The 26574-nt window shown below is 45.8% G+C and overlaps 1 protein-coding gene across 1 annotated transcript in view; it reads right to left on the reverse strand.

Annotated features, from left to right (window-relative positions):
* CCDC93 (CCC complex scaffolding subunit CCDC93) overlaps positions 1 to 26574 on the reverse strand; it is a 1137947-nt gene that overhangs the window by 364077 nt on the left and 747296 nt on the right. Inside the window, exon 16 of the mRNA XM_078682376.1 lies at positions 22648 to 22719. Within this exon, the coding sequence (XP_078538502.1) occupies positions 22648 to 22719 (72 nt within the window). The remainder of the gene's footprint in view (positions 1 to 22647; positions 22720 to 26574) is intronic.

The raw sequence follows: 26574 nt of genomic DNA on the forward strand, positions 1-26574 counted from the left end.
TTCACATCACCCAGGGTAAACAATTCCCCTTTTGAGAAGACCATGGGGGGTGGTGCATAATGGTAAAGATCTAATTTACATGCATACTGCGGCTTAAAAAAGTCTACCCATAAATTCTTTGCGACGTTATTTTGGGGGCGCTCTGCTATCCCCCTTCTGTCCCATTTAACGATTGCCCAAAATTCTTTTTGGTTCTTGGCAGCACATGCAAGTTTTAAGTCAAGCCAATGATTTTCGTCCCATTCCCTTTTCGCTTTAATTTGGGCCTTTCTATATGCATCCCTTGCCTTCCTCACCCCTTCAATGTTTCTATTCCTGAGTTCACAAGTAAGTTTCAATCGTGCACTCCTGCAAGATTGGCCATACCACCCCTGTCTGGGAGGTGACTTTACCACCTTCCTTTGGCCTGCTGGTTTTGAAAAGAACCCTTGCAGTTTGGCAAAGAACTCGGCATGAGCTTCTTCCATAAATTTAATGAAATTAGGTTTGGAACAATGTTGTTTTATCGTGGCTACCTCAGTGACTACTACTTTCTTTAGGTCCTCTAATATCTCTGGCCTTTCGACCAATCTGCTCCACCTTACGTGCCGCTGATCATTAGTAGAAACTATATCCAGGGTCACTGCGCCCCTCCCCAGGCTTGGAGCTCGCGGTCCTTTGTTAGGTAGTAAATCCATACATAGTGGATTATGATCACTTTCCAATCTAGGTTTAATGCTCATGTCTAGGAGCCTATGCCAATCCCTCACATCCACCAGAATATAATCTATGCGGCTCTTAGCCCTACCATTATCAAATGTACAGCACCCCTGTCGGTCCGACGGGGTACGCCCATTTGCTGCTCTAAGTCCCCTTGACAAACACATGCTCTTAACTTGGATTGCTACATCCGTCCATCTCCTAACCAACGGCAGTTCCAGTTGTGGGACTCCCCACTTACTATCCTCTTCTGAGGACAACGCACAAGCCTCCTGTCCCAGAGGTTCGAAGGTAGTGTTCATGTCACCTCCCACCATAATGGATAAATGCGGTGGGAGATGCTCAAGATCATTGTCAAGTAATGTTATCACCTCCGAGGTGTTCCCCCCTGCAACTCCCCTGGCATAAATATTAAAAAGGGCAGTCCCATGGCCATTTGCCCAGGTGATCGTAATTGACAGTATATCACTGGATTTAAGAGATCTTTCCTGAATTTTACAATGCAGTGATTGTCGTACCCAAATTATCAATCCTCCTGATGGCCGCCCTTTGTTTTTTTTTTTTGCCAGGACATAAAAGTTTAGGAATCCAAGCCGGTGAACTGGGTTCAATGCCCAAGATTCCTGGAACAAAATTATATCGTAGTGTTCGATAAAGTCACACCATTTTGGCGAGGCCTGTTTATTTGCAATTCCAGCAAGGTTCCATGAAAGGAGGGTTAAACTTCCATTATCTAAGTCTGGATTAGCTAGATCCTGAATTGACATTGAATCAGAGCTGGAAGGCTCCAGCCCTGTATTTAATGATAACCTATATGTCCTACTACCACTAGATTTGCAAGGATAGGCCTTAGATATCCCACCCGGACCCCCAGCCACAATATTCGCAATCCTATTTGCCAAGACATCCTGTTCAATCCCTCGCTCGTTTGCATAGCGTTCTACTCTGCTGCCGGACAAGACTACATTATCTGGCCTTCTCTCGTCGCTACTTGAAATTTTACTACCAATAGTTATTTTTGGAATTTGGACAACTTCAGCCCCATGAAGTCAGTCGCATTCGTTTAAATTTGATAGCGCCGAGTAATCCTGTGCAATCAGTAACTTTACTTCCCAGTAGCCAGCCTTCCAAAGCCTTAGTGGCACACTCAACAAAGTCAGTCCAATCTTGAGCCTGAGTTTTCTGGGTGTCCCTGAACATTAACCTGTACTGTTCAGTGGTTAAGCCAAACCCATCAATCAGTGCATTTTTCAAGACTTGGTAATCATTAGCATCCTCATCTCTAACAGTGAGGAGCTTATCTCTACCTTTACCTTCAAAGGAGAGCCACAATATAGCTGCCCACTGACTCTGGGGTACCTGCTGTACCTTGCAGGCTCTCTCCAAAGCAGTTATCCACTTGTGGATATCATCTCCTGTCTTATAGGAGGGCACTATTTTACTCAGGTTTCTAGTATCAAAACCCCTTTTACTATCCCTAGGGATATTGCTGCCACCAGTGGGGACTACCCCACTCAACTGTTGCTCTCTAGCAAAGGCAAGCTTCTCTTTGGCCAGGGCAAGTTCTTCCCTTTGGATCCTCAGATTAGCTTCCTTCATCTTTGCCTCATGCTCTCTCCTCTGAGGGGAAGTCATCCTCCTCTGAGCAGATGCATGAGAGGCACGAGAGTGCACAGATCTATTGGAGTCCCTAGAATGAGATCTATCTCTTCTACCTCCATAGTTAGGCCTGGTTAGGTTCAGCACTGGGGTTCCCCCAGTTCCTTCCCTGTGTAGGTCTAAGTTGGCCCTTGTGAGTCTGCTGACTACCACAGAACCTTTGTCTGCCTCATCCTCAGATGGTTCTTCTTCTTCCTCCTCCTCATCTACATTCTCTGTTTCAGGGAGGTCTGGATCTCCAGGAGTACCTTTCAAGGGGGGCATGCTCCCATCTGGATTAGAGGGGCCTGCAGTAGCAGCCCTTCTGGCATCATATGTCTCTAAGAGACCTAACAGAAAAGGAGTGGTAGGGTTAGAACCCCGTTTCAATTTCCTGGAGGTACACAATTGTCTCATCTCCTGGAAACTGAGAGCTGCATATCTGGAAAGGACCTGTGGAGGGTCACTTACCACTAGGGGAGTCTCTGAAGACTCTCCATGGGTAGACATGCTTTCTAGTGAGGTGTAAGTGATGCACCTACCTACACTATGGGTTTTCCTATTGATCCCTTGCTAAGAGTTGTAGTCAGGGTGTGCTAGGGCCCTTTCTACTACAACAGCTGGTTCAGTAGACCTCAGAGTATTTCTAAGCTTGTTATATGTACCTAGAGTACCTTATGTGATCTTTCAAATGATATTTCAAGATTATATGTGGTAAAAACAACAGCAAGCTCAAATCCCACCAGCTGCACACCAATGTGAGAAGTTGGCCTGATATATGATGCTCACTAGTTCTAGTGATCACCTTGTATCAGTCCAAAAAACCCTTATGGTGATTGGTTGTAAGTCAACCTTATAGACCAGCTATCCTAATGGTAGCATGGACAAAGCAGTCTTAGGCTAAACTCTTTTGGCATGTGAAGCCAGCTGTTTTACCACAATATAACCCCTTGAATACCAGATGAAAGGACACCACACAGGTTGTTATGAAAATAAACAGTATATTTATTAATAACAACACCTCTGAACTCTTTATGAGGTCAGAGGGCTAAGCACATGACAATCTCTTAGGAAAAATACGACAAGTTGCACAAAATTACAATGGTGCCCTAGGGGCACGACAAACCATATACTAAGTAAGTGGAATGTGAAAGTCAATAGAAGGAATGGAGCTGTCCAGAGACTGTAGGATCGATGGGATCACGCTACACTAACTCTAGGTAAGTAATAGGAGGCCCACGGAATGCGTGTGCAGAGTGTGAACTCACACGCGAGATGCGTAACAACGTCTATGGACAGTACAGTTCAAGTTAAAGGTAAGTACGGACAATCCTGACTAGTTAGGACTAAAACGACTGTGGAACTGGACACTAGGACAGTTAAACTACCCTTGAGCACCAAAATGCTCTCGTTACCTCACCCACGGGCTGCGGGTGCATAGGTGTCAAAGTGTGTCGGGTTCTCGCGTTGAAGTCTATGGAGCCTGGAAGAAAAGATGCTGCAGGCGACCAGGAGGAAGATGTCCGGTGCGATCCAAGGGTGGATCGGTGAAGAAGAGGACCTGAAAGCAGAGGGGACAGTGTTCAAAGTCAGTAGCCAGTGAACGGTGTGGAACCAGGAAGGAACCAGATGCTGTTGTCGCGATCAGGTGAAGAGTGGACGCTTGACTCTGCAGCCACGTGGACCAGGAGGTGTCTTCGACGACCAGGATGGAGGCACGAGCTGTCCCACGCAGGCTCTTGCTGTCGGATCCGGAATTGGAGTCAACAGACCTTGGCAAAGGCAACCCACGCGGTGAGTGGAAAAGACGTCTGGTGCGGACTAGGAGAGTCCGGGGTGCCCCTCTTTTAGAAGGGAGCAAGGGCCAGTCTGGAGCAACCAGACCAGCAGTAAAGAGTCAAAGGTTTGTCATCTAGGAGGCCACTAGCCAGCCGGCAAGTGACCAGACAACGCGTCGAGCAGCAAACAAGCAGAAGGGCCTCTCAAAAGCCCAAAACACGCCCCAGCCACAGCCTTTGCTTGGGCGTCAAATGTCAGGCCGCTGTCAAACCACACGCCCAGATTTTTCACAGTCTCCTTGGGCAAGGGGGCAGGTTTAAGGCGATCCGGCCAGCATTGCTCAGACCACAGTCCTTGATCCTTCCCAAACAATAAGATCTCAGACTTACTGGCTTTCAGCTGCAAGCAGTTTAGCAACATCCAGTCCACGATTGCTGAAAAGTCCTCTTTAAACGTGTCCAGATTAATGCAGCATTTTTGGGAAAAAGCAATCACCAATTGGGTGTCGTCCGCGTACGACACCAGTGACAAACCCCACTCTTTGGCCAGTACAGCTAAAGGCCAGACATAGATGTTAAAAAGTAAGGGGTTCAACACTGAGCCCTGCGGCACCCCCTGGAACAAGGCGAACTTCTGGGACTGTAAAGGAGGCACAAGAACTTGAAAAGACCTCCCCTTCAAAAAGGACTTGAACCAATCCCTAATGCCAATTTCATATAGGTGACTTAAAAGGATTGTATGGGAAACGGTATCAAAAGCGGCACTTAGGTCCAGAAGGACCAAGGCCGCTGAGTCATCGACATCCAACTTCGCCCGAACGGCTTCCGTAACTACGAGCAGAGCGGACTCAGTGCTATGATGGGCTCGGAAGCCATGCTGTGATGGATCCAAAATGGCATTGTGCTCAATAAACTTAGAGAGGATAGAATTCACATACGATTCAGCCACCTTCCCCAGGAAGGGAAAGTGAGAGATGGGGCGATAGTTGCCTGACTCCATAAGATCCAAGGTGGCTTTTTTGAGCAGCGGGATGACTTTCGCATGTTTCCACGCCACTGGTACAGAAGCTGATGTCAAGGAAAGCTTGAATAAGTCAGTACTCAGCGGAGAGAGGGAAGTGTGAAACTGACGAAAGTGGGCCAGCGTCAAAGGATCAGCCGGGACAAGTAGCCCCCAAAACCGCCTCTTCAGCTGACAGAGCCAAAGTAGGTAGCTCAAGATAAATCTTTTCCACTTTGTTCATGAAGTACCGAGCCAGCTCATTGCACTGCTGAAGTAGAGCCTCGGTACATCTACCGGCGCGTATATGCACTGCTCAAAATTTTCCAGATCTAATCTGACGTCTGAAGAATATTCTAAGGTAAGGAATCTGCAGTTAGAAGTCTCTTAGAGAAAAGGTTAGTTATGCCAATACTAAAGGCGCATCCTGTTGGAGCTGGTTCACAAAATGACCCAGGCTTGGCACCAAAACAGGCTGGTATACCATTTTAATAGCAACCGAAGGTGGGAATATTAAAGATCTTGTAGAGCCTTGTGTGGCAAGGCATGCCTGCAGCAAGCAAGGAGAGCAGAGTAAGACACTTCACATTCTTCTGTCTGTGGCAGACACACTTTTTGTGAAGGTGCAGCTGGACTTAGATATTTGAACATAGTCCCAGCCCTGGATCATGAAACTTAATCAGGGAATACATTCAACCTAGTAGTTGAGGATCACTCACGGAGGAACATGAAGACGGTAACTCAAAGGATGGTAACTCACTTGAGATGGCAGCGTCCCTGCTCAGTATTTTGACCTGGATGGGAATCCCCAAATAGAAATATTCTGAATGTCAGATGAACTTCATGTTTGCATACATGAAGGCAATTTGGGATGTGCTGGAGCACAATGTGGGATGTGCAGGACCACCTTGAAATAAGCATGCTTGCTAAGAAATTCTAGGAGAACCTAAATGAGGCCCTCAGGAAGAACTATTACTGTGTTTTTTGTTTGCTCATGCGAAAGTCCCTGAAGTGAGTGGGTTTCAGCCCCTTTTAGCTTTGGCTTGGCAACCCTTGAGACACTCCTTGAATCTTGCGAGAGAAGGAAGGGAAAATGCTCTCAAGTGAACCCAAACCTGACACACTGAAGGTGGTACTTGCCGTGGGTGTATCTTGGGCCAATATAAGGGAAAGAGGTAATCAGGGTCTAGAAACTATTCAAGATCAAACAAAGCATTGGCTAATCCAAAAGTTCCCTATGACTGAGCACCAAACTGTACAGAAAGTTTGAATGGCAGAGGCTGTAAAACCCCATGCCATCCATGACAAGTGAACCAGGACCTCCCAATACCTGGAAAGGTGCATAACACAGTGGACTTTGAAACCCAGAAACAGCCCTGGAGGGCTTACATGGCTACAGCCTAAACCTTAATATGACATGGCTAACACAGTTATATTCAAGATGACAGATGGAGTGGAGGTAAAAAATTAGCAACTTTTTGATCTCCTGTCCCATACTGAAAGAACAGTTCAATGAAGTAACTGTCTCTAGCAAAATAATGGCTACTGGTATGTTAGTTCACTGGGGGTACCACAGAGATGAGGTTCTGTGTGAAATGCCAGAGACCTTACTCCATTACCAGAACTGACTTGATTTACCAGTAAAGAGCTGCCAAGTGCCAGGTAACTTACTTTCCAGCACAAGCGGACCACCCAGACTGACGGTGCTAAAGATATGTCAATATTTTAAACATCCAAGAAGCAATTTTCACATAAAGCAATGTCATTTGAACTGAGGTCCCTGCCACCTAACAGACTTGTGGTGGACGTCAAGGCTGCGTGACCAGACGACACTGTAACCTACAGATCCAGTAGGGACAACAACCTCCTACACTGCAAGGAAGTGCTTTTAGACCATCAAGGTGGAGGGGGATTGGTGTGCCCATGGCATCAAAAGATCTGAAGAAGCTAAATGCCCTTGTTTTTAAACAACAGCTTGTTGCACAGAGACAATCCAGTAAATGGAATGCACCAGAGGAGAATGCCCAGCACCCTCACTGGACATTTCAGCCAAGCCTACATCTTATTTTCAACTATTTTTGGTGAAGAGTTTGTGAATGGAGGGCATGAGGTCTTCTAAGATTCTGAGGCTGTCAGTGGAGAGCCAGGTTTCTCTAATGCCAATAAAGTTGGTGGTTTTTGTTTATTTGAGAACCATAACGAGTTGGCAATGCTAACTTTGGGGGTGTATTTGACTCCAGCTGAAGATCTAGGATTGATTGTTTGCTTTTCGATGAACGTGTGGGCCGTTTCTGAAGTCTCAGAAGTTTTTCCTTGTTTAGCAGGTTGAGACAGGGCGAGCTCGTGGTTGAAGAAGCAGTGTCTGCTATGACTAAGGCACTGAAATGAGAGAGGTTCTGCATTCATCAGAGGAGCAATGCTCTGGAGAGATCCGGGCACAGAATCAGAGGAAGAGGTCCAATTAGCAACATGCATAACAGATTATTTTTTTCTACTCTGCTGGGAAAACTGTGTCGACAGCTTCTATAAAGTTACCTTAGGGAAGGCTACATTTGAACAGCTATGAAAAAACTAATAGCTATGTGTTTTATCCCCTAATGTGTTAAAATGTGCGTCTGATGAAAGATGGGAAATCTCAGGCTCCCGGGCACCTTTAAACTAGGCCATTCTCCTTCAGAGGAAGAGTGGCGGACAATGCCAGCCACACAGGTATTTCACAGGACACCATTCAGAATGCGGCCCTGTTAAGTGTGAATTTGTGGGTGTGAGTGGGAGGAGGATTAGTATGTGGTGGAAAGGATTAGTATGAAGTGGAGAGGATTAGTAAATGGGAGGAGATTCACATACACATATGTGGTCGATAACTATGTAGCACAATGTATTTTTTTGGAACCGTTCTCATATACCTTCGTCCTCACCTAAAATAGATATTTAGCTCTATTATCAGCGTTTATGTTACCTTGAAAATCAATAAAAAGCTAACCATAAGAAAAAGAAAGACTTCATCAGACGTGCAAACGCATGCTTCAGTTGAACGGTCTAGATTTGTCTGTCCAAGATCATAAAGTTGAATACATGATCTTATTTTAAAGCAACATATTATCAAGTACATTAAATCCTTTTTTTTTTACTTTAACAGGCCAGTTTTTCATCTATTTGCAGTGATTTCTCCTCTGGTGACAGGAGCGATGAAGTTGCATTTAGAACCAGCCCAAAGTGCAGCATTATCTCTGAGGTTCCATTTGAACATATGTGTCGAAATACTACATTTAGAGTCTGTCAATCAATCAATTGTAGCGTCTTACAAAACGTGGTATTTACACGAGAGTTGTACATCCTGATTTGGCCTCAAATGCAAGCAGCAACAAGAACATAAAGTGATTAAATGTATTCACAGATGGAGGAACATCTTTAATATGGAGGTGGGTCGAACTAATATATTCACATCATTTTATGAAACAGACCCACAAGAATATCGAGAATCCCTTGGGAACAGGCTATTAATGTGTTTAACGGTGACAAATCACTTCTCTGAATAGTCCATGCAAGAATGTGCCATGTTTTGTGACCTGATCCAAACCGCTAACTTTTCCTAACTCGTGACAATGTCTGGATTCAAAACAATTGTCGTGACTAATAGTTTATTAACTCTCAAGTAACATGAAACAGGGATGAGAAATTGACTATTTGTGTCAATCTGCAGTGGGTTTCGGTGGCTGGTGGAGTAAAATACAATCAGTTAAACTGAGCGAGCCCTCGGATACGAAACATAAAACAATTGGAGGTACCATTGTGTAGATCTCTAATTTGGGACCTTTTTAGCTGGAAATAAGAGATCACGCCACAGAACGGGGAGGTGGGAGGTCAGTGAGGAAACTGCGATTAGATTATCCACCAGAGATAACGTTGCAAAAGGTAAGTAACTTGTTCTTCGGATGTATACTTCTAACCACATATTCCTCATCTTCAGAATAGATACAATAACAGTGGCTATTAATAATTAATAGCCAAGGTGGAGGGTCTGTAGAGTAGGCTCTGACCAAAACGTGCTACAGGAACGTACAAGCAAAATGCCATTCTTATTGGACCTGGCTGTCAAGGCAGTAGTGCTTCATGAATATTTGCACCCACGCCCAGTTGTGCCTGACGAACAAGTTACTTACCTCCGGTAACGATGTATCTGTAATGGACATATGTTAGTTATAGATTCCTTACCATAGAATTACCCCCAGGAGTCAGAGTGGATCCGGATATATTTCTTCAGCAGTACCCCTTGGGGTCGGTAGGTGGCGTCGTTCGACTCCGCGTCCGTCGTTGGCATTGCGGTCGCCGGAATGACATTGTGGTGTCTACTTAGATGCCGCCCCTTCACACTGACGTCAGTTCTGACACGACTTTCCACGCCAGTAGCACAGCGCCATGCTAGACACTGACCACTGGTGCACATAACTAGGGCCATGGAAGGGAGTTCCTATCCCTAGAAGTCAGTTCGCAGAACGGGGAGGATTGGTGGGGCGGTAAGGAATCTATAACTAACATATGTCCCTTACAGATACATCGTTACCGAAGGTAAGCAACTTGTTCATCTGAAGGAGACTGTTAGTTATAGATTCCTTACCTTAGAATAGATACCATAGCAATTCTAACCCCAGAGTTGGGTCTGCAAACTAAGTTCACAACAGAAAGTCTTGGAAAACAGAACGGCCAAAGTAGCCATCTCTCTGGACTTGGCTGTTCAGGCAATAATGTTTGATGAACATGTGGAGGGATGCCCACGTGGCTGCCTGACAGATGTCAAGTAGTGGGACTCCACGCCCCAAGGCAGTAGCAGCTGCCCTAGCCTGGTGGAGTGGGCACACAGTCCCACTGGAGCTTTCTTTTTCGCTAAGGAGTAGCAGATTTTAATGCATAGGACAACCCATCATGAGGTGGTACATTTTTGTACAGCCCTACCTTTCTTGGCACCCACATAGCCAATAAAGAGTTGATCGTCAACCCGGAAATCTTAGCTGCGGGCCAGATAGAAAGACAGCGCAAGTTAGGCTGCGAGGAGGCAGACGTTCCAGGCGGTAAGAGTGGGTGGCAGCTACTCCCCGCTGGGCGTCGAGCACGAACTATCACGAATTGCTAACTACTGTCAGAGGCTGACAAACTTTTTAAAAACGCACATTGCGCTGATACTTAGAGCGGAAGCTCGCTTTTATTAACTGTTTGTACTGTTGTTGTGTACTGTGATTTTAGTAGCACTCTGATTGAAAGAGCACACACTTGCACTCACCAGTCTGCAGCATTTCTTAGCCGGGGACTGTATTCCGCCTAGTTTCTCTGGCAACCGGCATCCCAGCCAATCGCGGGTTGTCGAGGGCGGGACAGGGACAGTCACCTGACGGAGTGTCGAGCGGTTAGCGCTCTAGACCTCCGCTTCCTGGCGACTATTTAGGCTGCGAGGAGGCAGACGTTCCACGCGGTAAGAGTGGGTGGCAGCTACTCCCCGCTGGGCGTCGAGCACGAACTATCACGAATTGCTAACTACTGTCAGAGGCTGACAAACTTTTTAAAAATGCACATTGCGCTGATACTTAGAGCGGAAGCTCGCTTTTATTAACTGTTTGTACTGTTGTTGTGTACTGTGATTTTAGTAGCACTCTGATTGAAAGAGCACACACTTGCACTCACCAGTCTGCAGCATTTCCTAGCCGGGGACTGTATTCCGCCTAGTTTCTCTGGCAACCGGCATCCCAGCCAATCGCGGGTTGTCGAGGGCGGGACAGGGACAGTCACCTGACGGAGTGTCGAGCGGTTAGCGCTCTAGACCTCCGCTTCCTGGCGACTATTTAGGCTGCGAGGAGGCAGACGTTCCACGCGGTAAGAGTGGGTGGCAGCTACTCCCCGCTGGGCGTCGAGCACGAACTATCACGAATTGCTAACTACTGTCAGAGGCTGACAAACTTTTTAAAAACGCACATTGCGCTGATACTTAGAGCGGAAGCTCGCTTTTATTAACTGTTTATACTGTTGTTGTGTACTGTGATTTTAGTAGCACTCTGATTGAAAGAGCACACACTTGCACTCACCAGTCTGCAGCATTTCCTAGCCGGGGACTGTATTCCGCCTAGTTTCTCTGGCAACCGGCATCCCAGCCAATCGCGGGTTGTCGAGGGCGGGACAGGGACAGTCACCTGACGGAGTGTCGAGCGGTTAGCGCTCTAGACCTCCGCTTCCTGGCGACTATTTAGGCTGCGAGGAGGCAGACGTTCCACGCGGTAAGAGTGGGTGGCAGCTACTCCCCGCTGGGCGTCGAGCACGAACTATCACAAATTGCTAACTACTGTCAGAGGCTGACAAACTTTTTAAAAACGCACATTGCGCTGATACTTAGAGCGGAAGCTCGCTTTTATTAACTGTTTGTACTGTTGTTGTGTACTGTGATTTTAGTAGCACTCTGATTGAAAGAGCACACACTTGCACTCACCAGTCTGCAGCATTTCCTAGCCGGGGACTGTATTCCGCCTAGTTTCTCTGGCAACCGGCATCCCAGCCAATCGCGGGTTGTCGAGGGCGGGACAGGGACAGTCACCTGACGGAGTGTCGAGCGGTTAGCGCTCTAGACCTCCGCTTCCTGGCGACTATTTAGCCACTCGTCGGCCTCAGCGCGCAGCGATGGCGCGCAGGGTAGGCGCCTCTGACTGCGCCAAAGACGAGCCTAAGACCAGCCCGTCCGGGCCAGGCCGGGTCACGGGACACTGGTACTTTTTCATCGGATCAGCTACGGGCGCTGCGTCCTAGTTTTAATTGTAACTGTTCCGTTTTAAAGCCTTCTTTAGTGGGTACACATGTATGTCCCCATTGTGCTTTTGCGCTAACTAACATACAGCCCTATCCAGAGGCACTACTTAAGTCTATGTCACCCACCCAAGCCTCTGTTTCAAATCCCTGTACCTTCACTTTTTATAGCATTAATTGCAGATCACTGCCCCAACATAAAGCTGATATCTACCACCTCCTAGTTGAAGAAAAACCCTGTGCGGTATTTCTAACGGAGACCTGGCTGCACGATGGCGCAGGTCCTGATGTAGCCGCTGCCCTGCCCTCTAGCTATGCTATTGTTAGAGTAGACAGAGAAAAGAAGATAGGCGGGGGTATTGCCGTGATCTTTCACAGGGATTTTACTTGTGATTTTGAAATGGTTAATATACCTGGATGTGAAGCAGCATTTTTTAAAATTTCGCTGAACCCTAATTTCATGTTTTCGGGTTTTTTAATTTATCGCCCCCCGGGAAACAGTAGTGTGTGGGCTGCGAATCTGGTTAATTTGATTTCACCTTATTTTTTGAATGCCCAAAACCTGACCATTTTGGGAGATTTAAATCTCCATTTTGAAGATGAATCCAACAGTATAGCCACTAATCTCTTGGAGGATTTTAATACCCTGAATATGTTTTTGAGAAATGAAGGCCCCACACATACAGCCGGTCATTTGTTGGACCCCATTATCTCTAACATACAGGAACTGAAATGGTTAAAAACTGATCCTGTGTGTTGGTCGGACCACTTTCTGACGCTCTTTAGTATTACTCTGACTCAGTCCATGATGCCTGGTTCTACTCGGCCCCCCACTTTTATGAGAAATTGGAAAAAAATTGATCTGACCGAGTTGCAGAAGGCATTACAGATATCCCCTCCTGTTTTGGGGGGGGACATGGAAACAAATGCGCTAGAAGCCCACACTTGGTTGGAGAGAGCAGTTGATAGTTGTCTACCCGCAACCAGGTGTAGAGGGAACATCCATCGGCCCCCAGCTCCCTGGTATACAGAGCAATTAAAAGTGGAAAAAACTAAATGCAAGGGACTTGAGAGGAAGTGGCGCAGGCATTACGATCCCCAAATCAAGGAATTGTACCGTAAGGCTAGGAACCTTTACCATACGGCTTGCTCCAGAGCTAAGGCAGTTTATATAACAGAGACTATAAACACTGCGGCCAATAAAGCACGGACCCTTTTTAACACTGTTAAAGACCTTGCCGGAGCAAACTCTATGGCGGCTGCACCCCCACTTACCCCTCAAAAATGCCAAGATCTTGCCACGTATATTGTGGAAAAGATCGAAACAATTCTTGGTAATATTAATTCTTTGGAGAGAGAGGACGAGGAAGTTTTTCCCCCACAAAGTCTTGGAGGAAGTCGACTTGACTGCTGGCCATATATTACCTTGGATACACTAAGATCTTTGGCTACCTCCATCAAATCGGGCTCTCCATGTGACCCTCTGCCAATTAACATACTGAGCCAACTGGATGATGCTGCTCTGGGGATTATTGCCGAGACACTTAACTCCTCCATTCGCTTGGCATCCGTCCCGGCGTCCTGGAAGCATGCCATGGTCAGCCCTCTGCTGAAGAAACCATCTGCTGACCCAGAGGTACTGGCAAACTACCGCCCGATATCCCTGCTGCCTGCCTTCTCTAAAATTCTAGAGAAGCACATCCACAGTGTACTGTCATCGTACACGGAGAAAAACAACCTACTCCATTTTACCCAGTCGGGTTTCAGGGCAGGCCATTCCACCGAATCTGCCCTCCTGGGAGTTACGGAAAAGATCAGGGGGCTCTTGGACGATGGGCAAACAGTTGCTCTTGTCCTGCTCGACCTGAGCGCAGCCTTCGACACCATCTCTCACAACAGACTGCTTGCCAGGCTGAGTGGGGATGGTGTCGGAGGCACTGCGCTGGACTGGATTAGATCATATTTGAGCAGCCGGACGTTTCAAATCTCGTCCTCACAGGCCCAGTCGGATGTCTTTCTGTCACCCCATGGCGTGCCCCAGGGCTCAATTTTAAGTCCGTTGTTCTTCAACCTCTATCTCCGCCCCCTTGCTGACTTAGCAGAACGGGTAGGTCTTGAACTCATGACCTATGCGGACGATTCGCAGATCATCTTTTCCCTTACCAACTCAGAGTCTTCATCCCCGTCTGTACTGAAATTAGGTCTTCAGGAAGTCTTCAGCTGGATGTCAGCTAACCAGCTGAAGCTAAACGGGGAGAAGACGGAGATTCTTCTCCTAGGGAAAAAGCGTGATCTGTGGCAGGACTTTCATTGGCCGCCCTCTCTAGGCACATTCCCTACACCAGCAACCCAGGTTAGAAACCTAGGGGTGTGCATCGATGATTCTTTGTCGATGAAGCAGCAGGCCAACAAAGTGGCTGGGACTTGCTTCACGATCCTCAAATGGTTGCGGAAGATTATCTGGATGCTGCCCGTGGATACCCAGAAGACCGTAGTCAATGCACTAATTACATCTAGGCTTGACTACGGTAACATCTTATACCTGGGTTCCAATTTGGCAGTAATCAGACGGCTACAGCTTGTCCAGAACTCCGCAGCCAGGCTGTTATGTAAGATCCCGAGGACAGCGAGGATCTCGAAGCACCTCAGAGATCTTCATTGGCTGAAGGTGGAGAATAGGGTCAGGTTTAAAGCCTTGACCTATATGTTTAAGATCAGAGCAGGAACTGCCCCTAAATATCTGCAAAAATTGGTTAGGCCCCATGTCCCTGTACGAAATCTCCGTTCTCTCAGTGGAGCAACTTTCGTGGTCCCTAGATTCAAACTGGCCCGAATGGGGGGGAAATCTTTCTCCCATATGGGACCAGTTCTTTGGAACTCCCTCCCTCTAGCCCTTCGCAAAGATGACAATTTTGCCAGTTTTAAAAAAAATGTCAAAACGTGGTTGTTTAACAAGTAATTGTGGTTATTGACAGCTGTTGCTTTTTGTGGTTTGATCTTTGAGCCCTGGCGCCGGGAAACCCTTTGTGGGTATCTGTGCGCATTACAAATGCAAAAAATAAATAAATAAATAAATAAGTTTTGGGTCCAGACGGTGGAGTCTCTCCTCCTTGGAAGGGGTCGGAGGTGGGAGGAAGGTGTCTTATGTGGAAAGAGGTAACCACTTTGGGAAGAAAAGAGGGCCTTGTGCGAAGGACTACTTTATCTGGAGGAATAGCAAGAAAAGAAGGTTTGAGGACAGAGCTTGAAGCTCACTCACTCTGCGAGCAGAGGTGTTGGCGACAAGGAAGGCAGTCTTCAGAGTAAGGAGTCTGATAGGGTAGTTATGTAGAGGCTCGAAGGGAGCACACATAAGGAACATCAGGACAAGATTCATGTCCCACTGGGGCATTATGAAAGAAGAAGGAGGAAAGAGATGAGTAATCCCCTTTAGAAATCTATTTACAACAGGGGACTTGAAAAGAGAAGGCTGATCAGGAAGGCAAAGAAAGGCAGATATGGCCGAAAGGTTGCCTTTAAGAGTGCCCAGGGCAGAGCCCTGCTGGACTAAAGAGAGGATGAACAAGAGTATCTCTGAAATGGGGGCATAAAGGGGATCCACAGCCTTTGCTGTGCACCATGCCACAAACTTTTTCCATCTACAGGAGTATACAAACTTGGTTGAGGGACGCCTGGCTGCCAAGATGACATTACAGACTTCTGGTGGAAGGTCAAAAGCTATCAACTGCCGCTGCTCAATCTCCACACAAGGAGGTGGAGGCTGGACAGGTTCAGGTGGTGGACTGTACCCTGCTGCTGTGATAGAAGATCCTCCCGAAGAGGCAGTCTGATCGGAGGATCGATGGCCATGCTCAAGAGCTCCCGGTACCAGACTCTTCGTGCCCAGTCCGGAGCCAGAAGAATGACTTGGGCTTGATCGCGCTTGATCTTCTTCAGCACTCGGGGCAGAAGTGGTACTGGCGGAAAGGCATATAGAAGGCCGCAAGTCCACTCGTGACGAAAAGCATTGCCGAGAGAGCGCCGCCTTGGAAATTCTAAAGCGCAGAACTGCTGACATTGCGTGTTTTCTTTGGTGGCGAACATATCTAGCCAAGGCTCTGCCCACTACTGAAAGAGACCTTGCACCACCTCCGAGTGAAAACACCAATCATGTTCCCTCATGCACCGACGGCTGTGCTTGTCCGCCCCTGCCGTTCAGAGAACCTACAAGGTGTTGAACCACTAGGGACATGCCCTGATGTTCCAGCCATGACCAAAGGCGGAGAACCTCTTGACATTGGATCCACGACAACAACCCGCCCTGTTTGTTGCAGTACCACATGGCAATAGTGTTGTCTGTGAACACCTGCACTACTCTACCTCCGATAGAGGGAAGGAATACCTTCAATGACTGACGGGCGATGAGGTGAGGCAAAGGATGCTCAACGTTGTAAGGAGTCAAAGATTTAGGTAAGAAGGCTGTCTGGGTCCTTCTCATTAGTTTGCCTGGAAAAAGGGTTGAATAGGGCAGTTGAACTGAAAAAGCCTGGAGTTCACTCATGTGACAAGCTGAAGTGATCACAATGAGGAAGACAGTCTTGAGAGTCAGTAGGTGAAACAAGTACCGTGAATTGGCTTGAAGGGGGTGCAAATGAGGAACATAAGGACCAAGAGAAGGTCCCATTGTGGCATCACAAAGGGTTTTGATGGGAACATTTGTGTAAACTGCATCACAACAGCTGATTTAAACAATGACCGTAGATCTGGCAAATGTAGAAAAAACTGACAAATAACCTTTGCTTGGCCAAACACATAACTAACAAACCATCTGACATTTTAGGTTGTAAGGGTCTGTGCTGCAGGCTCCATATCAGCACACATAATTGTCCCAGAGCACAGCATGAATGGACATTGTCAATGTCTGTCTGCCATTAAGGAACACATCCACAACGTTGGGTGGAAAACCAAACCCAGACAACTGCTGCCGCTCAATCTTCATTCATGGAGATGAAGGTAGCTTGGGTTCCAGTGCAGAACCCTAGCCTGCTGCTGCAACAGAAGATCCTTCCAAAACGATAACCTGAACGGAGTACAGGTGCTCATGCTCAGAGGTTCTGAGTACCACACTCTCTTGACCCAATCTGAAGCCAATTTCCAGTCATCCCTGATCTTCTGTAGAAATCTGGGTGGGAAGAGGCAGTTGCAGAAAGGCATACAGAAGTCCCATGCTTACTTTAGCTGGAATGCGTCTCACAAAGAGAGCTTTCTTGGGAACTCCAAAGTGCAAATGTTTTAACATTGTGTTCTCAACAGTGGTGAAAAGATACAGCTCTGGTTCATTTCCCGTCCCTCCACTGCTCCCCCCTCCACAACCACTCTCGGAAGATGCCCTATGCCATCTCAGGATGCAAATGTCATTCATGGTCTGCCAGGTGCCAACGGCTGAGTTCATCCATTCTGGTGCTTTATGATCCTCTATGTGGTTCAAAATTAGGGAGATACCCTTGCCAACTCCAGAGGTGCAAAGCCTCTTGAAAGCAAAGCCTCTTGAAACGGGACCCAGGCCACACTTCACTCTGCTTGTTGCAATATCCAGGGGTGGTGGTGTTGTCTGTGAGAACATGCACCAGTCTCCCTTTGATGGATAGCAGGAAGGCCTTCATTGCCAAGCGAATGGCCTGCAACTGCCGATGAATATGGAGCCAGGTTTCCAAAGGAGACTAAAGTCCTCTAGATCTTCACCTTACCCAGGCTGGCTCCCCAAAACAGAAATGACACAACCGTCATCCAAGGATGGGGAAAATAGAGTGGTCTGCCCCTAGTCAAACTGTGGTTGAGCAGCCATCAATGCAGATCATGTGCAGTCTCCTCAAAAACCTGGATGGCATCCGACAGGTTTCCTTGGTGTTGGGCTCATTGGGACTCCAGATCCCAGTGCAGAGCCAGCGTATGTGCCCTAGTATAGTCGACAAGCTGGATGCAGGACGCTAACAGGCCCAGAAGCCTGAGAAATGGCCCCACCAAGAACCAGGACCGAGGCTGAATCATCTAGATCATAGCCCGATTGTCCTGGACTTATTGAAACAGATGAGCCCTGAACTGGCTGTACTGTATCCAGGAGAACTCCAATGAAAGGCAGCCACTGCAACAGAGTCAGGTACAACTTCTGCGCGTTAATTGCAAACCCCAATGAAGTCAGGAGGTTTGCCATCATCTGGAGATGGTCTATGAAGGAGTGTGAGGAGCCTGTCCTCAACAGCCAGTCGTTGAAGTAGGGTAAGACTGGTATCCCCAACCCCCCAAAATGGGCAGTGATCACTGACATCACTTTCATGAACGCCCATGGGGCACTGGAGAAGTCGAACAAGAGGACTGGAAACTGAAAATGCATCTGGCCTACCTTGAACCACAGGGAACATTTGTGGAACTGAAGGTTGGGTATATGAAATGCACATCCTGTACGTCCAATGATACTATTCAGTTGCTTGGGTCCAGGGTAGCCAGAATCTGAGCCAGTGTGAGCATTCTGAATATGGCCTTCCACAGGAAGGCATTCAGAATCCGAAGATCTAAGATATGTCAGAGTCCCTCATCTTTCTCCAGCACAAGGAAAAAGAAAGAGTAATGACTCGCCTCTTTTTTAGAGTCCGGAACCTTCTCAATGGTTCCTTGGAAGAGCAAAACTTGCACCTCTTGCAATACAATGGACAGATGCTCCTCTATGAGCAACTCTCGGATATGGGAGGAAGATGCGGCGGGGTAGAAAGAAATGGTATGGCACAGCATTGATGAATAATTTGGGAGGCCCATTTCTCAGATATGATGCATCTATGCCCTGGAAAAAGTGGTGGATTCCACCTCCCACACAGTGGGTGTGTGCTCACTGATGGCAAGTTAATGTAGCTTGGAAGTTGCTGCAATGGGGGAAGAGTTTTGGAAGGACTGATGCCATTGATGATCTGGGTGTTGCCAGTCAGATATACTCCATGACCACGAAAGGACTGGGGTGATTGAAGCAGAGGCTGGAGTTACCTATATTCCAGCCACCTAGAGTAACCATAAAAACTTCCAAAACTGGTGCGGACATTTTTATGGCAGGGACCAAAAGACCCAGAGAGCATGCTGCAACCCTACGCTCCTTGAAGCATTCCAAGGCAGAATTGTATTTCTCTCCAAATAGTTACAAACTATCAAAAGGTACATCCATAAGTGATGCCGGAGCGTCTCTAGAACATCTTGTGGAGCGCAACCACACATGGCGACAGAGGGCCACACTGGTGCCAACGGCCCTTACTTGACAATTAGTAGTATCAAGGCCGGCACGAATAATGCAAATAGTGGTGTTTTTCCCATCCTGAAAGGTTTGAGCAAAGGAGGCCTGAAGGTTCTCTGGAACCGTTAGCAAGATCTCGCTGTACAAGATTCAAAGGGCATGTTTATACCGTTCCAATAAACAAACTGCTTTGAAATTCCTCAATGCTAGATTCGCAGAGCAGAACATCCCTTACCCGAACACCTTAATCCTCTTAGACTCTCTATGGATGGAGCCATAGGGAATGAATTAGGATTTACTTCATTGGTTGAATCCTGGACAATCAGACTCCCTGGAGTAGAATGATTAGTGATGAAAGCCCAGTGCTGGCCTATGATGCTTGTCCACCTGCCTAATCACTGGTGGGCAAGTGGGGCTTCGCCCAGGTGCCCATCAAGATGTCAATGGGGCTTTATTGAAAAAGAGCACAGGCTCAGAAGTGGCTGGCCATGGCTGCAGGACATCCGCATGGATATTAAATGGAGGACAATTTGAAGTTCTAGGGCCTCAGTGCCCATCAAATTACATCTTCTCCATTGAAGGACCAAAAGGTGAATCAAATTCTATATCAGGAAAAGTAACAAGCCTATTGTCCTCTTGTAAGTCTATGTATAAAATGTTACCATCATAATAAGGGGGGGAAATCAATACCTTCCCCACCATCCTCATAATTCCTGGGTGGTGGTAAGCTTTTATCGGAAATGGAACAAAGAAGACAACATAGCCTCTTAGGATAGTTCAGGACAGGATTAGACTAAATGGTGACCAATTGTCCTGACCCTTGGTCTCGGTTATGTCGAAGCCGGATCGGGGTCAGAGATCAGAGCTGGTACCGGATCCTCCTCTGATGCCTGCAGCATTGGTAACCAGTGTCGACGAAGGAGGAACCACCGCAGGTCATGGAGACAGAAGTCTGTACTGGAGTCAGTACGGAGCCTGTGATGGGTCAAAGGGGTCAGTTGGCACTGACATCAGAACTACTAGCGGTAATCCAACTGAAGAGCCCTGAAAATCCTTTGGGCCAAAGGAGTGCTAGAGGGAGCCAGAAGAGTGTCAGATACATGCAGCATGGCCTCCTTCAAGGCCTTGACCTGCTGTGGTGTCATAAATGGCTGGGAAAAGCAAGTTGCATTAGAAAAAACAGGAATTGTCGCTTCAAACAGAGATTTGGAGCAAAACCTTGAGCTCCTTGTTACCTCTCTTTTGATAGAGAGTTTCTTGTATTTCCGCTTGGGCTTCGAATTACCAGAGGACTTAGATCGTGAAGAGGACTTCTTGCGAGAATGGGTCCATGTCCCTGACTTGGAGTGGGAGTTAAGCAAGTCCCATGCCTTCTTCCTCTGTTTAGCGACATACAGCTTCACTTCACGGTCTTGAATTGCCTTGGCGTGCGTGAAGACGTACTTATCGCATGATGTGGAGTCATGCTCCAAGCCATAACAACAGAGAAACACCTTGTGCGGGTCCGTGACCACCATCTGTTTCTGCAATTGTGTTATGGTTTGACACGTGTCCTTTTGGGAGGGGAGATTGTGCCCTTGCACACTGGATTGTATTGTTCTGAAAGTTGTCAAAGACAAACGAAAGAGAGTGAATCTGCATTTGAAGGTGTGGAAAAAAGGAACGTATATCGGTGTTTGGGAATACTGGTATGAAATGTTTCTGGATCCTGTATGGTGACTGGGAATATTCTAACGGCAGAGAATAAGGGGGCAGAATTAAAAATACATGTGCGAATGCACATCAAAGAGAAATAAGCACTGGCAAAAAGTCACGGACATTATGTCTAGGATTGTGGGGAGGGTGGTTCCACTGGATGTTAAATGGTTGCTCCTGATGATAAAAGGTGACCTGGACTGGTGCAGATATGAGGGAATATGGTTGGCCTTGGCAGCAGGAATAGCAAATAGAAACATTGCCAGGGGGTGGGGAGCGCTGCTGCCTCCGACACTGGAGGATTGGAGACGAGACCTTGATTGGTGCCACCACGCTCAAGAAACGGTCTACAAAAGCAGGGGATGTGCTAAGAAGTGGGAAAAGGTATGGACACCCTGGCAAAAGTACAGAGGGATGAGCTTGGGGGACTGAACGGTATTGGGGGCCTTCACTGCCCGAAAGCACTATGTAAATACACTATCGTGAAGTACTGTACCTGCCTTTCTGTGAACTGATGAAAATGCTTATTGTAATGTATGGTCTGTTGAGCTATGTTAATAAAAAGATTAATACAAATAAAAAAGAAATAAGCAGCACAGTAGGTAATTGCAGCTGCCATGCCCTCCCAAAAAGGTTTTAAAAAAACATTTTAAAATGTGATATGGTGAGGCAGGGGAGGAGTTTGTTGGTGTATAAATCAAAGTGGCATCAAGAACAATGGGGAGTATTGACTTGAGAAGCAATAGATGAGCGGGGCAGGATAAGGGAGCACCCCAAACAGATTGGGGAATTTTGAGGAAGAAGGATCACATGAAGGAGAATGAAAAACTCGAATACTCTTAACATCTTTGGGTAAGTCAGCACTAAATATACTTGCATAAATAAATAAATGGTCTCCTACTGTGGAAAAAATGTAGTTCCCTGAATGCTAGTAGTGGAGCGATAAAAACTCAACCAACAAAAAGTATGATAAAAAAAACTTACGTCCTAATGGAAAGACAAACAAAAAGAGGGAGTAAAGCAATCGAAAAGGTGGCAAATGAAAGCTGCAAGAAAGCCAACCACTGATAAGCAATGGGCTGACTAAAAACCACGCTACGTATTAGTACAGCACAAAAGAGGTCTTTGACTACTAACTGTTAAAAGTTGCAAAAAGTAAGCAACTTTTATTCTGAGGAAGACATCTTTCAGATATTGACTATATGCGTCTAAACCTCAGGGGGCTCGGTGGCAATATTTATATTGGTTTTGAAATGGTAGTGGAAGCCTGAAACTTTCCCCTGGCATAACTCATCAAAGTCAACAGTTCAAAAAAGCGAGACAGAAAGGGGAACAATGTATAATACAAGCACGGCGAATTCCACAGACCAAGCAGTGGATGGCTGCAAAGGTCAGTCCGTAATTTGGACTGTCTGTGCTCTGTGCCATTTACATCTAGGTCGGACACAAACATAATGCAAATTAAATTAGTTTTGCTTTGTTTGATGCTTAATGTGGCTTTCTCTCTGAATATAAATGATTTCGTTGTCTGCACGACACGTACCAATTACATGATCAGCCAGCCTGCTCATCGGATTATCTTTAATGCCACTCTGCCCAGATTCAATTTTTATCTTTTCCAACAGAATGTTTTTCTCTGTGCCCTCACAGTACTTGCAGCAACAGCACATAGTCCTGAGGAATACCAGAATCCCACATATATAAAGGACATAAGTGCGCTCTGAAGCAACAGAACTGTTACTCGCAGCACATTACAAAACACTCAAATAAATAAATAATAAAGAGGTATAATGCTCTGTTACCTTTTCTTCACTGTTGTCAACTGCATCATCTTTCAAACTTTCAATGTTTTGCTGCAGACGTGACATTTCTTCCTATAAAACAACAATTGTATCTTTGTAACTAAAAGAGATCATCAGACTTTTAAGATTAGAAACTGTGAATAGGTGAGCTGTGCGTATGGTCGAGTGCAATCGAATATTGCATAATTCCCTGGTTATGTGCTCTAGTAAAAATGCTGATGTCAGTTACGTCATACACTACACTGGAGTAAAGGCTGCCTGTAAAAAAACAAACCTAAACAGGACAAAGAAGAAAGGAACGGATTGCTTTACAAAAAAAGATTACCAGAGTAAGTGTTTTTTACTTTGATAAATGTTGTTCAAGAGACTACTGGTAACCTTTGTAAATACAGACTGACTAGACAAATATTGGAACATATAACCAGCGTTCCTGTGATCCTTTTTAAAACTTTAATGAGGTTAAGTCTCACCTAAGACACATAAGTCTACATTCGGCATTGCGCCTTTGTTCCACTGCAAGTGAAAACGGGAAAGGCTGCATTTTTTTAAAGAAAGAATCATGAACATCGATGAACATCGATGAACATCGAAACAGGACAGCGTTATTTCTCAACGTTCCTCTCACTGACATAAGAGAAAGGCAAACATTTTGCCGCAATATGTAGCACCATCTTGTTGTTGGAAAGGAAAACATGTCATTGCAATAAACTTTCCAGTTTAAAATAAAAAATCTCGAGTTCATGTTTCACTTGACATTATTAAGCTCTGGATGAGCATATTTGTTTATATGACATATATACATACATATATATATATACATATATATATATATATATACTGAAAAAAACTATAGGTTTCAGGGACGTTATAGTTAGAAATCAGCATTTAAAAATCATAGGAATTTAACTGAAAAAAACACAGGTTTCAGGGATGTTATAGTTAGTTGGACAGTTCACTCATATAAAACCAGAGAAATTCGGCCGTTATAGTTAGTTCAGCTGACTCTAACTCGCGCCCCCGCAATGCACTGCTGATGACGTCACATGTTGCATCATTCATGACATGGTCAGTGACATCACTGATGACACCTCAAATGACATCACTGATGACTTCATCCAGTGACTCTGTGTTTCTATAAAGTTTAAATATGTTTTATATATATATGCCACGGTATATTTAAGAATGAGTTGGCGTATAAGTGTCTGGATGGATGATTTAGTAGGTGCGTGGCTGACTGTATGAGTGAGTGATTAAATGTGTCTTTCTGAATGCATGGGTTAGTGAATGATACAGACATTCACACAGTTTAGTTTGTCAGTTGGTGTGTAAGCGGTTGCATGGGTTGGTGAGTAGCTAAATGAGTATCTATATGGGTTATTGATTGGTTGTCTGTATGGGTGCCTGAGTGTCTGTGTGTTTGTGACTCTGTGCATAGATGTGAGAGTGGATGATTCACTGGGTGTATGGGTTCAAGAGTGTATCTGTGAAGGGCTTGTATGGGTGGGTGAGTGTGTATGAGTGTGTTGGTGAGTGAATGGATGCCTCAGTGATACATGTGTGAGTAACTGCATATGTGAAAGGCAGTATATCTGAGTGATGGAGTGTATAAATGACTATATGTGAGAGTGAGTGATTGTGGGAGTGGCTGTATGGATCAGTGTGTACTTGTATTAGTTATCGTATAAGAGTGTAAGTATGTGTTAGTATATGTTTGAATAAGTGAGGTGTTGTGTGTATAGCTGTATAGGAGAGTACATGGGAGTGTGACTGATTCTTTGCATGACTGACTAGGTGTGTGAGTAACTATGGATGAGTGGTGGTGTGTGAGTGTCTGTATAGATATGTGAGTGCATATGATAATGCCGTTTTGATGGTTGACTGGATGTATCAGTGACTGTATGGGTGAATGAGTAGATGTGTGTGCAGAGCTAGGAATTAGTGAGTGGGTATGTACTAACTGGTATTGGTGTGTCTATGGTTTCGAAAATGGGAGTCTGTATTTTAGAGTGGGTGTATCAAAGGTTATATTATGGTATGAGGAGGTGCATCAGATTATCACATGGATGATGTCACCAGTGATGTCATTTGAGATGGCATCAGTAATGTCATCAGTGATGGCACTGACCATGTCATGAATGATGCAATATGTGACGTCATCAGCAGTGCATTGTGGGGGCGCAAGTTCTAGTTAGCTGAACTAACTATGACGGACGAATTTCTCTGGTTTTGTATGAGTGAAATGTCCAACTAACTATAATGTCCCTGAAACTTATGGTTTTTTCAGTGAATTCCTATGGTTTTTTAAATGCTAATTTCTAACTATAACGTCCCTGAAACTATGGTTTTCTCAGTGAATTTCAAATGTTTTTTAAATTCTAATTTCTAACTATAACGTCCCTGAAACCTATGGTTTTTTCAGTGAATTTCAAAGGTTTTTTAAATGCTAATTTCTAACTATGCCTGCAAAGGTAGGACATGTGAAGAAAGAGGAAGAAACACACGCAGAATGAGCAAGACAAATGCAGAAAGAGGCAATAGAAGTCCGGACAGATGAAGAAAAGTGCATGAAGAAGCAAGAGATGTGCAGAAAGAATCAACAGAGAAGCAGAAGGTCCTCCAGTACCCCCGACTTTTTGCTGACGGGTTCTGGTTGTAACTGACTGACTTACCAGGCCTAGAGCCAGTGGTATGCTAAAAGACACTTAGAATACAGTGAAAACACCTACATATGCTAGGGAACACTATGCATTGGGGTATCCCTGTGATTAGCATGACCTCCTCTGTATTTGCCATGAGTTAGTGCCTGGGTTATTGCATGAGTACATGGGTAGTGACTGGATGATTAGAGTTCTGCAAAGAGTCTATGGTGAATGTATTGGGTTTTGACGGAGTGATTGGATAAGTACATGGGTACTGACTGGATGATGAGTGTACTGCAAGGAGAGAGCATGGTGAATTTATAGGTGCTTGGGTTTTGGCGGAATGATTTGATAAGTACATGGTGCTGGCTGGGTGATTGGAGGAGTGCATAGGTAGTGACAGGGAGATAACTACACTGCATACATATTCCTCAGGGGATTGTAGCACTACATCTGTTAGTGCCTGGGTCATTGCATACGTACATGGTTAGGGACTGGATGATTAGAGTGCTGCAAAGAGAGTACATGGTGAATGTATATGTGCTTGGGTATTGGTGCAGTGATTGGATAAGTACATGGTGCTGGCAGGGTACTTGGAAGAGTGCTCAGGGAGTGACAGAGGGATTGCTGGAGTGCATAGGTAGTGCTCTGGGGATTGTAGCAGTGCATGTGTTAGTGCCCAGGCCATTGCATGACTACACGGGTAATGACTGCATGATTAGAGTACTGCAAAGACAGTGCATGGTGAATTTATAACTGCTTTGGTTTTGGCAAAGTATTTAGAGAAGTATATGGCGCTGGTGAAGTGATTGGAGGAGTGCACAGGAGTGACCGGCGATTGCTGGAGTGCATGGGTACCACCTGGGTAATTGCAGGAGTGTGTAGGTGGTTAGAGGTCTGCATGGGTAGTGCTCAGGGGATTGTAGCTGTGCATGTGTTAGTGACTGGGCCATTGCATAAGTACATGGGTACTGTCTGGATGATTAGACTACTACAAGGAGAGTGCATGGTGAATTTATAAGTGCTAGGATTTTGGCAGAGTGCTTGGATAAGTACATGTGGTTAATGGGTGATTGGAGGAGTGCATAGGCAGTGACAGGGAAATGGCTGGACTGCATGGGTAGTGCTCAGGGGATTGCAACAGTGCATGTGTTAGTGCCTGGGTCATTCCATGACCACATGGGTACTGACTGGAAGATTAGAGTACTGCAAGGAGAGTGCATGGTGAATTTATAAGTGCTTGGGTTTTGGTGGAGTGATTGGATAAGTACATGGTGCTGGCTGGGTG

This window comes from Lissotriton helveticus, chromosome 3_1 (assembly GCF_964261635.1).
Source record: "Lissotriton helveticus chromosome 3_1, aLisHel1.1, whole genome shotgun sequence".
Lineage (NCBI taxonomy): Eukaryota > Metazoa > Chordata > Amphibia > Caudata > Salamandridae > Lissotriton > Lissotriton helveticus.